A 13771-nucleotide genomic window follows, 5' to 3' on the forward strand; every position below is an offset into this window, starting at 1 on the left:
TTACGCAACTCCGTCGCCCATTGGCCGAAGATGACGCATCCGAAAGACACGCGCCGTGATTGGTTTATACAATTTCCAACTATAGCCAATGGCAGAGCGTGTACATATACAAACAGCAATCGGGAAGTTGTCTGTGCACTCTGGGCATGAAAGAACACTTCAAGAGTTCTTTAAACGGACATTAGATTAATTAAAGCAAAATTGGGACGTCTCGCGTGAATAGCACGCTGTATTATCGTATTTGGTTGAAGGTATGCACCCACGAATGTAGAGTCATAGTGTTAAAATACAGTCTGTTGTACTCAAAGCTAATGGCTATTGATTTAATTGCCTGGAATGACAACCTAATGGCGTATCTGTTTTTTTTTTTTTGTTTCTTACATATTCGTTGTATCGTCATGGTGACTAATAACACAAATACTTAAATTAATCGATTGCTCAGATTATTTGTTTTGTTATGCTCTTCAGTCGTTCCCGACGCCTCACACAACACAGTACTTAAGTAATGGACGCCTCTCCTCCTCTTCTTCGTGCGCAAAGGGAGGATGAATTCCGTGCTAACCTTCGGAGGTAAGTGGCCAAATATGAGTTAAGAAAGTTGGTCGACTTTGCGCTTATTAGGATGTCCGAGGTACTACGTGCATATGTGTTATGCAGTGATTGCAGTGGTCTGCATAAAAAAAAAACCGAACATGAATGACAAATGTTTTCTAGATCAGTTTTTCGCACAGAATACAGCTTTTGCTGAGAAAAGACGTACGATGTTTGATATTCGTGCCTCGGCGGGCCGCAAAAATTAAAGAAAACACTTTTGTTTCTTTATTAGGTGAGACTGAACAATATTTTATTTTGAAAGGTGACCAGATTCTCTAATAGTTTGACTGACGCTAGACAATAGTTGTTTGGGTTGGGTGACGCTAAAATAAAATCCACAAAGCTAGTGAAATAAACAGATGCATTTAGAAAGTATCTTTGCAATGGGGAAAAATGGCTCAGTGATGATTCGACGCAAGAGCCTACCTCCAAGAAGAAAATGAAAAGTGCATTTTCCAGAGAATACCAGAAAAGGCCTTGGAAAGTCCTGGGAAATAATTTCAAGAAAAGACTGGGATCCCTGTTGTATTAGATGGCAGAGTCAAAATATGTATTAATGGCAGATGTAGAACATTGCTAATAAGTTCTCATTCCCTTTCCTTCTTTCGCTCTTTCATTTGAAGCATAACTTCATCTGTTTCACCTTACCGTCTTTCTACTCAGGTTGAAAAATGAGAACAACAAGATGTCACTAGAGCCACATAACTCAAAGGCTGTACCCACGGCGAACCTTCCTAAGAAGGATTCAGAGAACCAAGATCCTGAGAGGAACACACTTGTGCGGCCAAAAGTGAGCAGACTTCCAGTGCTAATCAAGTCCCTCCAACCTCCTTCAGCTTTTCATGATGCTCAGTGGGAGGAGAAAATCTTGTCTGTGAGTGTGTTGTTCCTACCATTTTGACATTTCATGCTTTTCTTCTCTCATTTGTTAACACCATATTACTTGACTGCAGGGGAAAGCCAAGAAGAAAAAGTCATGCACCAGGCCGAAGCCTTTTAACGTGTCTCGGCAAAAGAGTTTGAAAACAGACATTGTAACTTTAGAGCCAAAAAATGGTGCTCGTGCCACCCATCTTAAAAACAATGTTTGTGTAAAAACCCAGAAGACAAAAGAGAACCCCCTGAAGAGTCCAGCTGTGTTAAAAAGCACAGTAGCAGCAAGAAAGGAGAAATGTATGTTTCCTGAAAAGGCCTCAGGGCATTCTGACACGTTGAAGTGTGATAATGCTGCAAATCAGAAGACTTCCTCCTTTTCTTCTGCCTGTTTGGATAACATGAGCCATCTCAGTCTCAAAGATCCAGTGAAGGATGAGAATGTGCAGAATAGCCTCTCAAGCCACCCTCACGGTAAGTTCTTTCTGCACATTTGCATGCGACTAGTGCAGATGTGTGATTGCTTTGAGACCTTTCGAATGCAGCTCGACACACTTGTGTTTATACAGTAGTTGATTTGTGATAATCAGCACCCCGACTTGGTTGACATAACATTCCAAAATAATAATGATTACAATTACACTGGCCAAATCAGAGTTGAATTGAAGACTGGTAAAGATGCTCATGGCAGGATAGGTTGAGACGAAAAAAATCCAAACTGTTAGAGGGAACACACAGTGTTGTTATTGATGCCAATAGTGTACGTATATCTACTCCTTAAAAATATAATACTCTGAGACCAATACCAATTCACCTGCCTGACATATACCTTTGGGCAAGGCGGCATGTCAGCAGTATGTTACATTTTGGGGGGTAAACACGAATGACACTACAGATTGTGCTTTGCAAAATGAATGATGAATTTGGTGTTTTAATCTGCGGCTACAGAATCCGGCTCTCGGGATGTGAAATGTCACTTTACTGACTGCAAAAGAGCCTGAGCTGGTGAGCGAGCTCGAGAGGTTCTCACTATATTGACTGCTCACCTCGACACTCAGCTTGGGCTCTGGTACCAGTCCTCTTGAGAGGATTTGGGCGGTCTTCCACTCTGGAGCAGCCCACAATAAGAAGCACCAAGCAGGTGTAGGAATACATGTTGCCCCCGAGTGCTTCTACATTGTGGTTCATACTAGGGCTGGGCGAAATGGCTAAAAGATTGATCACAATATAAAAGAATTGTGTCATAGTTTTTGTTTATTTGCGAGAGAACACTGGTTTTCCCCTAGTAGGTCACCTTAGGGAAGTGGTTCTTAACGGGGGGGGGGGGGGTGCGAGAATGCTTCCTAGGGGGTGCGAGGATACCCTGGGGGAAATTTACAATTTTTCGGGGATAATGGTCGGGTAACCGAAAAAAGTGAAAATTCTGGAAATCAAGAAGTCATTGTGTTAATTGGGATTAGGGATCATGCAAATTAAGCCTTATAGCTGTAAAGTAAACCAATTATTATTATAATAATTATTTAGGGTTAGGGTTTGGGGTGCGAGAACTGGTTGGTGAATTGAATGCGAACAAGGAAAAAGGTTAAGAACCACTGCCTTAGGGGCTCAGTAAAAATAATTTAAAGATAAAATGCAATAAAACATTACTCTCTACAGGAAGAATGCTCTGAAAAGTATCTAATAGTAAAACACATTTTGAAGGAATGTACGTCGTCGTTGTATACTTGGTCGTGTAGTGTCATTCCAGTAATCCAGTACACATCAGTCAACAGGAGTTAAAAAACAATGGAGCTACTGTAAAGAGAAACTAACCCTATTCCAGCAGTCTTTGGTCAGTAGGCGGGGAACACATAGACAAACAACCATTCACACACACAATCACACCTACAAACAATTTGGAGCGCTCAATCTGCCTACCATGCATGTCTTTGGGATGTCAATTGCATGATAATTTGGATGGGGTGCATAGCCGTACTTGCAATGGAGGTTCAGGCGGAGGTCCAGGCGGTACACCACAACACCAACATACTACCATGGGCCTACTTGCTTTTAAGGGGACATATTAAGGAAAAGTGGCTTGCATATAAGTGTTCAACTGAGTAAATCTCTGTAGCCTTTATCAGCACATTATTGCCTTTTTTCTTCTGTGCCTTTATTTACACATCTGACCTTTCATCTTGATGTCCATCAATATTCTTCTTTTTGTTTGTTTGTTTGTTTGTTTGTTTTTGATGCGCCTTTTCTGTGCTCCCCTTTGCATTAAACCAACAAATATGGATAATAATAAATGAATCATGAATTGTCACTTTATTCACGCACTGTCATGGTTTTGCTGTTGTGGCCAATAATTTATAGAAAATGTTTTTCAGGCAAAGCTGAGGGATTCCAGCCCAATCATGCCGCTTTGCTCAGTATACTGCGGAATGAGGGTGTGTGTGTCTCCAGGCCGCCATTTGCAACTTCCAGCTCTCATGCCATGTTTGTGAGTTGATGAATGAATACTATTTTTATTATTATCATTATATTAATTGTTAGTTATTATTGTTGTTATTATTATTGTTATTATTTCTCTTATTATTTATATAATTGGCATGATTTACATTATTGGTTGTCATGCATGATCCTTCCAGTAATAATGTTTAATTTCTTTAGCCGCAACGAGCGTCTGTTGTAAAGAGTCACCAAAAAGCTGCTGCCAGCCAGAACAAAGGGGTGAAGGCGACTGGCTCCGTTCGTGCCACACCTCAAAACGTACCTGGCAAAGGCACATATTTGGACACAGTATGTACTTACAGTGGATATGACAAGTCTACAAATCCCTGTTCAAATGAGAACATTTTGTGATGCAAAAAAGGAGATTTTTGTTCTCACCTTCATTATGACTTCTAACCTGTACAACACAATTGATAAAAAAAAAAGAAACATTATATAGAGCAGGGGTGTCAAACAAATTTTTTTCGCGGGCCGCATTGTAGACATAGCTTCTTTTGGAGGGCCATTATGACTGTCAACACAAATAAATGTATGAGCACCTCATATTATATACAGTAAAAACTACAAAACAAACGGACAAATAACTCGTTTTCAAATCAGACGAGTAAAAACTGGTCAAATATTTAAAGAAAAAATACACTATTAAATCTGAAGACAATTTGTAATTCTAGTAATTGATGCACAATTTGTCTTCGCGGGCCAGATTAACTGATGTGGCGGGCCGTATCTGGCCCCCGGGCCTTGAGTTTGACACCTGTGATACAGAGAGTAGTAAAAATGAACGACTCAGATAGAGAGGTTGCACAAATGTGCACACCTTTCTAGCTGAATTATTTAATCACACTCAAACTTCTGTCTGCCACCAAATAAAGTCCTAACATTGTTGTAGTCCAGGCATGTTCAGTAACGGTCCTCGACGACCCGTGGTCCTTCCTGTTTTAATTGTCCCCTCCACCCCCATCCTACACTCAATGATTTTTCTCTGACTCCATTTTTGTATCACAAAAAACAGGCATTTTTAACCATTTATTTTTCCTTCCTTCCATTCTATGCAGCCACAGAGAGTTCTGATTAAAAAGAATCTGGTCCTAGCAGGTAAGATGTGTTTATAGTATTGTCTGTATAACTCAATGAAAACAATCTTAATGCCAAATCAACTTTTTGTATGACAGATTTGTTGGCAGTTGAGCTTGTATAAAACTACCGTGACTCTGTCCCAACTACATAGAAATTTTGACAACAGCTAGCGTGTAAACAAACCATGTTTACCCATAATTCAATTGACAGGTGCTAAAGTTTACAGAGATTATGGATAACAAGCCAACTTGCTAACAGCCTGTATGGTAACTTATTGCAGAATGGAAACCTGAGTACAGAAGGCATTAAGGGACCTCCAAAGCGAATTTACACTAGTAAAATCTCAAATGAGAATTAACATGATCTAATTTAAATAGCGTTCCATCAAGCTTTAAATGGACATTGTCATGATGGCATTGTTAATTGAAAAAATAAATAAAAATATTCTTTTCAGACAGAGCTGCAGAATTCCAGCCCGATTCCTCCTCATTGCAAAGTATCCTGCGTAATGAGGGCGTGTGCATATCCACCCAATTGGTTGCAACTCCACGGTCTCAATCTTATGCCGTGTTTGTGAGTTTGTGGACTCTGTATGAGTCTTTTCTTTTTCTTCTGTGTAATTATACCGTGTTGTCTGGACCACAAGTCACACCTTTTGGTTGGTCATGTGACACATACTCAGGTGGGACTTTTACATTACAACATTAACAACAAAGTATTTCTTTTAAATAGCTCTTACGATAGCTTGTGGACCAATATGCTGCCCTAAAGGGCCGGAGGTGGAATCAAACCCGCACCCTCCTAACTGTGAGGCCGACGTGCTAGCCAGTGCGCCACCGAGCCGCCCTGTAAATAATACATTCATAGTATAAATAACACACAGAAAATATTGTATGATATTGAAAATATAAATATTAGACGTGTGTGTGTGTGTTTAACATATGTAAATGTGACGTTCTGTTGTTAACCTTGGTTAAACAGGGACCTCTAGTGGTCACAAGTTACCATAGCAGCGCTGTGCGCATTTTGTAAATGTATATGTTGATGTAGCTAAAGTATACATACTGTAAATATGATCTTAGGACTCTTTTATTATTATAACAACTTTTTATAACAAGGTACAATACTGTAAATATGTTTTCAGAAGTCTTTAATGATAACTTCTTTTATAACAAAGTACAACACTGCAAATATGTTTTTAGAACTCTTATTGTAACAATTTTTTTTGTTTGTTTGGCTGGGAAAAATCTGCGATGTAGTGAAGCTGCGATAAACAAACCGCGAAGTAGCGAGCGATCACTGTATTAACAAAACTATCTCACAAAGTAAGGATAAATAATAAACCAAATATGCATTCAGTGGACACGCTCACTGAATTTGAGAACAAAGACCATATGGTTTTTCACTATTTGTGATGCCCCATTTTATATATTCATTTATTTTAATCATTCCAATTATGCAGAGTTGTTTACAACACTTATTTTTCTCCTTTTTTTACGGGACTTTTAGTTGTCCAATAATGATTGATTATTTTTGCAGCCACGAGTGTCCACTACAAAAAATCATCAAAATCCTGCTGCCAGCCACAAGGTGAAGACTGCAGGCCCTGTGCGAGCCACACCTACAAATCCATCTACAAGAGGCACTATTGATACAGTGTGTACACACCTATTTCTAATGCTGTTCATTCTATGCATTTTTAAATTATTTTTCTTTTTCTGCACAGCCACAGAGAGTTCCCATCAAAGAGAATCTGGCAGCAGCAGGTAAAATGTAATATAATTCCGTTAACACACACCGTTGCCAATGTGTACCACCTTTCAATTTATAATCAAAGACAAAGTCTAATGCCATAATTTTCTGTGCAGCCCAACTAATCAAAACAGTGTTCTGATTAATGTTTCGTTTGTGGAATATGAATCAAACTGTCAAAATTGACCTGTTTTATCCATCTCAGGGGGGGACATCAAAGTTGCCAGGTCACAACCAATTAACTTCAAAAAACTTGTGAGCCATGATTGGTTGTCACGGGAGACCTGTCAACTGTGATGTTATAATCTGTCGACAGCAAGTGGTAAAACGGCCACCCCCTGAGATGGAGAAAAACGGGTACATTTTGCTGCTTAACTCATATTCCTCCAACGTAATATGAATCACAATGCTGTGTTTATATTAGTGGGGGCACATAGAACATATTATTGAAAGGAAAATCTTGGGGTTGACTTCTCCTTTAATGAATGTAAAGCCGGTTTGCTTGTGACAGCACATAGTATAACTGATCTAATTTGAATATACTGCGCCCTTGTACTTTCAAAGTTGACCTGATGACCTATATTATTTCTTTGTGTGTCTTGGCATGTGAAGAAATTGACAATAAAGCAGACTTTGACTTTGACTTTCAGAGAAAGCTGTGGAATTTAAACCGGATTCCACGTCACTACAAAGTATCCTGCGTAATGAGGGCGTGTGTATCTCCAGCCAATCAATTGGAACTCCACGCTCCCAATCTTATTCCATGTTTGTGAGTTTGACGACTCTGGATGAGTCTTTATACTGTTTCTTAGCATCGTATAAGATTTGTAAAGATAAAACAGGGCGTTTGCAATCTCTTGTTGTTGCTGTTTATTATAAATTTATTTTATAACATGAAATAGTTTTAAGTGATCTGCTACACTTTAATGTATTTCTGTTACCCTGTAATCATTTATTATTCGTGCAGCCACAAAGAGTGTCAATTTTCAAGAGTCATCAAAAATCTGCTGGCAGCCAAAACAAGGGGTTGCAGGATCCAGGCCCTGTGCGTGCCACACCTCAAAATCCGCTTGGCAGAAGCACTTTTATCAACACAGTATGTACACGTCTATTTTCATCATTGCAGTATATTGTTTGCATTTTTAGTATCTGATTTTATTCTCCAATGCAGTCACAGAGGGTTCCAATTAAGAAGAGTCTGGCCGCAGCAGGTAAGAAACAATATAAAGTTATTCGAATACAGCGAAAGTGAGAGAACAATGACCAATAATTGTGATGATGAATAACAGTAGTTAACAGTTAGAGGTGATGCTTTGGTCCACAAGCAGGCCTGTTGTTAACACTACTTTTTTTTTCTCAGTTTCAACTCACAAAGAGGCCAAGAGTACATGGACATCTCAGAGAGTTTCCCCTCCCAGTCCTGCCATGGTGTGTATTAAGTGGTCCTATTCTGCCACTTAAACATGTTGTTGGTGTTGCTTTGGATCCGACAATGACGTATTGTTTCTGCATCTCATCTATGAACTTGGAGGTGGCTCTGCAACCCCAAGCTACAGGTGCAGTCTGAGACACTGGGTAGCACTGGGAGTTAGTTGTTGTAATTACTGCTGACGATGCCCTGTGGCGTAAATTTCTGGCAACAGTAAATTTCTGGAATTGACCAAGTGACAGCAACAGCATGGATTGTTGTATGCCACAGAAGGTGTCTGTCACATTACCACTGGAGAGGACCTGATCAGTCATGCCGTCATGGAAGTCTAATTATTGTCACAAATTTTGGTGGGCAACCAATGCGCTAATAGTGCTTCCCTATCGACTGTGTTTCCTTGGTCAGATCAATTAAAACAGAGAACAGAGGCATGTTCTGTTTGATGCACTTTTCCTGTAGTTGTCTCATGGCAAAAATCATGTTTCTGCCCGGTGTGTACGTATATTATGGATAAATAACTGCTAGACGACCCTCGGAGGTCAGCTTGTCAAAATTTAAAAGTTGGACTTGGAAAGATTCAGAGCACCGGACTTCCAGCGATGCGGGGTCGCTTAAAGCACCTCTGAATTTCCGATAGGCGGCAGAGGGAACAACTCATACGAGGACTTTAAGGGGAAATGTGAGTCAAATTTCAATTGAATATATGTATGAGCAATTCAGCTGAAAAAAAAGTGTATCTTGGTGACTTGAAAACAGACAAGCGTGACAGAAATGACACTTTAGCTGGTGATTATCAAATTCAACATTTCAGGACTGTCAGAGGATGGAATGTGATACATTTCAAGTTTTAGATTTGTCTTTTATGGTTTTGGCAACCTAAATCACACGACAAGATTTTTTACCAAGATAAAAGTTCTTACTGCAGGCTTTCCTTCTTTTAGTAACACTGTGATGTCACTGTGATGTAGACCGTAAAGGGGTCTATTGTGCAACTCTCTCATTGTAAAAATAACAAGTCACCATTTTGTAAGCCTAGTAAGAAATCCTCATTCAACGAGTTGGAAAAAAAACAACAGTTTAGATGAATTAATCTCTTGTCCTAACTATTGCAAGGGAGAAAAATATCACTCATTGGCAAGAATTTAATTAACTTTATGACAATATAACACTACAAGTACTAGAATTTGCCATTTCTGGAGAAATCGCATGTGAAGGTGAAGAAGCTGAATAAATACTTGGGGAATGCTACAGAATTATGTTCAAAGTTGAATTGGTCAAACAATGTAGGAATTAGAATGGGAAGAACTAAATTTTGTAAATTTGGCACGAATTTTAAAGTTGAAAATTTGGAATTTTTCATAAGTGGGAAGTTGTGGAATAGGTAGGCATAAGATGCAGTTGCAAGTTGGAATGGGTTGAATCGGTCAAAAAATGTAGACATTAGAAGGGAAAAACGGAATTTTGTCAAATTTGGCGTGAATTTTAAAGTTGAAAATTTTGAATTTTTGGTAAGTTGGAAGTTTTGGAATATGTAGACATAAGATAAACGGTTAAAAGTTGGAATGGGTTGAATTGGTTGAAAAATGGAGAAAGTAGAAAGGAAAACCAAAATTGTGAGGAGTTTTGTGTGAATTCTAAAAGTGAAAATGTGAAATTTTTTAATCGTGGGAAGTTTTGGAATAGGTAGGCTTAAGATGAACAGTTTAAAGTTGGAACGGGTTGAATCGGTTGAAAAATGTAGAAATTAGAAATGAAAAATGAAATTTTGCACAAATTTTAAACGTGAAATTTTGGGAATGTTGAAAATCTTCCCCAATGTGATTTGAATGTGCTGAATGATGCGAATTTCAAACTGGAACGACGTAAATGTGAAATGTTGAATGTGCCATTAAGAATGAATGGGGAAAAATTTGCCGAAATTTGCGAATTTTATGAAAACGGAAAATTTCACGTGAATTTTCGAGATCAAAAGAGGAATGAAGTGAATCGGATTAATTATGTGGAAGTAGTAGCACGTCAAAAAAGTGAGGAGAATAAAATAGAAGAAGCAGAATAATAATAAAGTTAATGGTGTAGAATTAGTGAAGGCACACCAATAATGCTAAACATTTAAAATGATAATCATAAAAGGTAGGAAAAAATATTTTACAAACAATAAAATTGCTGTTTTATTATAAAGAAGTTACAATTTTGTGACTAAAAAAAAAAAAAGAAAATCTAAATAAAATAAAAATGCAAACAATTTCAACCATCCATTTTTCCATACCGTTTATCCTCTTACGGGTCACAAGTGAACTGGAGTTTATCCCTCCCTCGGTAGTCACAGAGCAGTGACAGGTAATCATTCACTCTTACATTCACACAAGCGTGAACCCTGAACCCATGCTGCCTGCACTCAAGCTTGGCGAATGTACCACTATTCTGTCCATTTTTAAATGGCGGACTGAGTCTTGTGCGGACCCACATGACCCTTCTGGTCAACCCCCGTTGAATAAAGTGCTTTTTGCTTTTTTTCCTCCCACACTCTGTTGTCAGTCATCACAGGCTCTGACACAGTAGCTGCTGTTGTGAACACCTGACCAAATTTTTGCCATCAACACACAACAGCGCTTGTTACCAAATGCTGAAGATGACTCTACAAACTGAATGTTTAAGAATAAATGGACAAACAACTTTTCTGTTCTTGTAGGAGCAGGTTAAAACCGTGGCTTTCGAGGAAGCAGAAACGTTCAGGATAGAACTCGGAAGATAACCAAGCTAAAAACACAGTGCAGCAGTCACTTCTGTCAGTTCTGTACTGAAAAGACAGTAACGAACAAAAGAATGTTTGCTTGAACAGCGTAGAGTTTGGGGCGACATAAATGTAATGTTTCGGTTGTAAAAGATGTGTCAATCAAGTCACTTTTTTGTAAACATGAACTTTGCAACCTGCTTGGATTTACTCGCCTGGAAATCCCAACTCATTGCTGTACCAGCGATTGGGTCTGAGTAGTTTTGTGAAGCACATTTCCCGACCGCAAGTAAAGTCATTTTATATTTAAAAAAAACAACATATGGATTATGAGGGGGAACATTTTTTGTTTATTTTTTGTACAGAGGTAAGAAAATTATTTTTGCAAAGATAAAATCTAAATTTTTACAAAATGCCGTTAGAAGGGAAACAGGTATTCTCTCGACAATTTGGGGCTCGAAAATAATTCATCTTACTACCATAGTATTTTGTACTATATTGTCAGTGTTTCGCTTAAAACTTCATACAAATGCATTAGTTTTGTGTTTTGCCAAAGTTTAATTGCAAATAATCTTTCTAAATGTTAAATCTAATAATAATTGTGTCTTGTGGTGGCAGGAAGTTGCCCAGGTGTTATTTTTCAACCAGGAGGATAGACACAGCCCTGACAAAGGGAAGAAAGAGCAGCTCCCAGTTCTTCAAGTCTCACCTGTAAGAAGCGAGGTCCAAGCTAAGACCACCAAGCAAGTTTTCATTGATGAATTAAATCCTTTCTATTTCTTGTACGTAGATGAAAACCCACTGTGAGGACAAAATAAAGAATGCTGGCGATGAAGAAGTGCAGAAGCCTGTGGAAGGACAGCAGTTCAATCCAACCCTTCAAAGAGAATCTGTCATTTTTTTTTCCGCGAGCAAGAAACACAGCGAGCAGAAGAACTTGGCCCGTCAAGAGCTGCGCGGCCAGGATCCGTCGGAAAAGGGACAAGTGCGTCATCCTGCATGTCGCACTAAACTTGCCAGTCATTTTATGCACAAAGGTAACACAAAGGCAACCCATCAACATTTGCTCATTAAATCTGTGATTCACTTCTGAACCTGGACTTGTGTTCTTCAGACCAGAAGACTGGTGTTACCAACACTGCACTTGCGATCCTGCCCAAGCATTTCGCTCACATGGAAGAGCTACGCTTGGACAAGGAGGTTGCTTTCTATATCTCCCGTTCTATCTCAGACAGTCCCAGGTTCTTCCCCTCTGAACCCCGCACTAGCAACCCGGTGGCAACCCTGCTGCACCTTCAAGAGTCCAGTGTGAGTACAAACCTTTGAAAATGAGCACTAACCTACAGTGGTACCTTGCAGCTGGACCACAATATAGTATTTGGTCAAACTTATTTTTTCAAATTTGGCTGTCTGCAGGCTGAAATGAGATCAACCTCTAATGTAAAATATATGATTTAATATAAATGATATAATGAAACGCTACCTCTTCATCAAAAGTAAAATATTAAAACGGAACTTTTCATCGTGTTTTGTCAAACATCACAAACGGATTGAGTCATTGAAGGTCAAAATCATAGTTCCTTTTTCTCTAAAAGCATAGTCCTGTCAAGCCTTTAGCAATAATCCATGACCCGTCGCTGAAATACCAAAATAAATGTGCTAAATAATAGTGAACAGAATCTCCAACTAACCGAAATACGACAAAAACAGTATTCAGACGTAACACCAGTGTATCTACGCTCTATTTGAGTAAGCTTACATCATGCTAACTTCTGCTGGATGTTCTTCTCTTAGTTACCACCGTTATCCTTGCAGAATGAGCATCACAAATAGACCGGGAAAAGGCAAAACTCAAAGTGGCTGAAACGAGGTCCAGTTAGGTGTGATGACTTTAAACCAGAGGTGTCAAACTCATTTTTGTTACGGGCCACATCGTCGTTATGGTTTCCCTCATGGGGCCAATAATGACTTCTATTATCGCATACACATAATAAAATTCAGTAAAAAAAAGTTCACCAATTTTCTAATTCACTTTGAAAGTGTGGTTTTAACATCTTTAACAATATCTCACAGTTATTAAAAGAGAAGACAATTTACAGTTTTGGTATTTTAACAAGAAACATTAAATGAACACATTTGTTGCTTTTGCGGGCCACGTAAAATAATGTGGCTGGCCGGATCTGTCCCCCGGGCCTTGACTTTGACACCTGTGCTTTATACAATAGCTCCAAAACTTTTAGGCATAGTTTGCAATCCAATATATGTCCAACTCCAAATTTTGGGCGTTCCAGCGTCAAGGTTCTACTGTACACATTGCCCGTGGGGATTATCTCACAAGTTGGCATTCTTTTCTTTTCCAGAAATTTGTTCCACTGAGCTTGGATGCTGTTTCTCCGTGCTCCACTTTGAGATAGATAAATATGTAATTGTGTCTTTTTGACGAACCACTAATACAGATCCCCATATTGTTGAAATAATAAATGAAATGTAGCCTCAGTATAATATTGAAAAGTTGGGCACTGAAGGACATTCCGTTTCATTCCATTTGTTCTCCAGTCCTCCAAGACGACTCTTGAGTACATGACTGTGTTTTTCATGTCTATTGTCCCTGTGTGGACCAGCACCTGTTTACAATTACAATTTTACGTGTATTTGTTTGAATGTTATTTTGTTGTTGTTTTTTTGTGTGTCTCTCTCACTTGGGGGAATAAATGCTTGTTTGTAATAGTTTGTTGCTTGACCTTTTGTCTGTTTTGGAGTCTTTGTCACCTAACAGTCGTAGCCATTCTGTCAGCCCATTTCTGGGGGTTTTTTGTGAAGAA

General features: G+C 38.9%; 1 protein-coding gene across 2 annotated transcripts; it reads left to right on the top strand.

The window, feature by feature from the left end:
* The first annotated feature begins 114 nt into the window (after positions 1-114).
* LOC119139191 (trophinin associated protein) lies at positions 115-13679 on the top strand. Of its 2 annotated transcripts, none has more exons than XR_005101318.1 (18): positions 115-251; positions 469-570; positions 1258-1468; positions 1548-1941; positions 3837-3949; positions 4120-4248; positions 5016-5055; positions 5492-5610; positions 6577-6693; positions 6764-6803; positions 7440-7558; positions 7757-7885; positions 7961-8000; positions 8150-8217; positions 11568-11660; positions 11740-11986; positions 12064-12330; positions 12744-13676. XR_005101318.1 is itself a non-coding variant. In XM_037279671.1 (18 exons), the coding sequence occupies exons 2-18, from the start codon at positions 506-508 to the stop codon at positions 13361-13363; spliced, it is 2172 nt and encodes a 723-aa protein (XP_037135566.1). In that variant the 5' UTR covers positions 115-251; positions 469-505; the 3' UTR covers positions 13364-13679. The 2 variants fall into 2 exon arrangements, 1 of the variants encoding a protein (XP_037135566.1); XM_037279671.1 differs by having other exon boundaries at positions 12064-12257; positions 13310-13679.
* The last annotated feature ends 92 nt before the right edge of the window (positions 13680-13771 follow it).

Source organism: Syngnathus acus, chromosome 2 (assembly GCF_901709675.1).
Source record: "Syngnathus acus chromosome 2, fSynAcu1.2, whole genome shotgun sequence".
Lineage (NCBI taxonomy): Eukaryota > Metazoa > Chordata > Actinopteri > Syngnathiformes > Syngnathidae > Syngnathus > Syngnathus acus.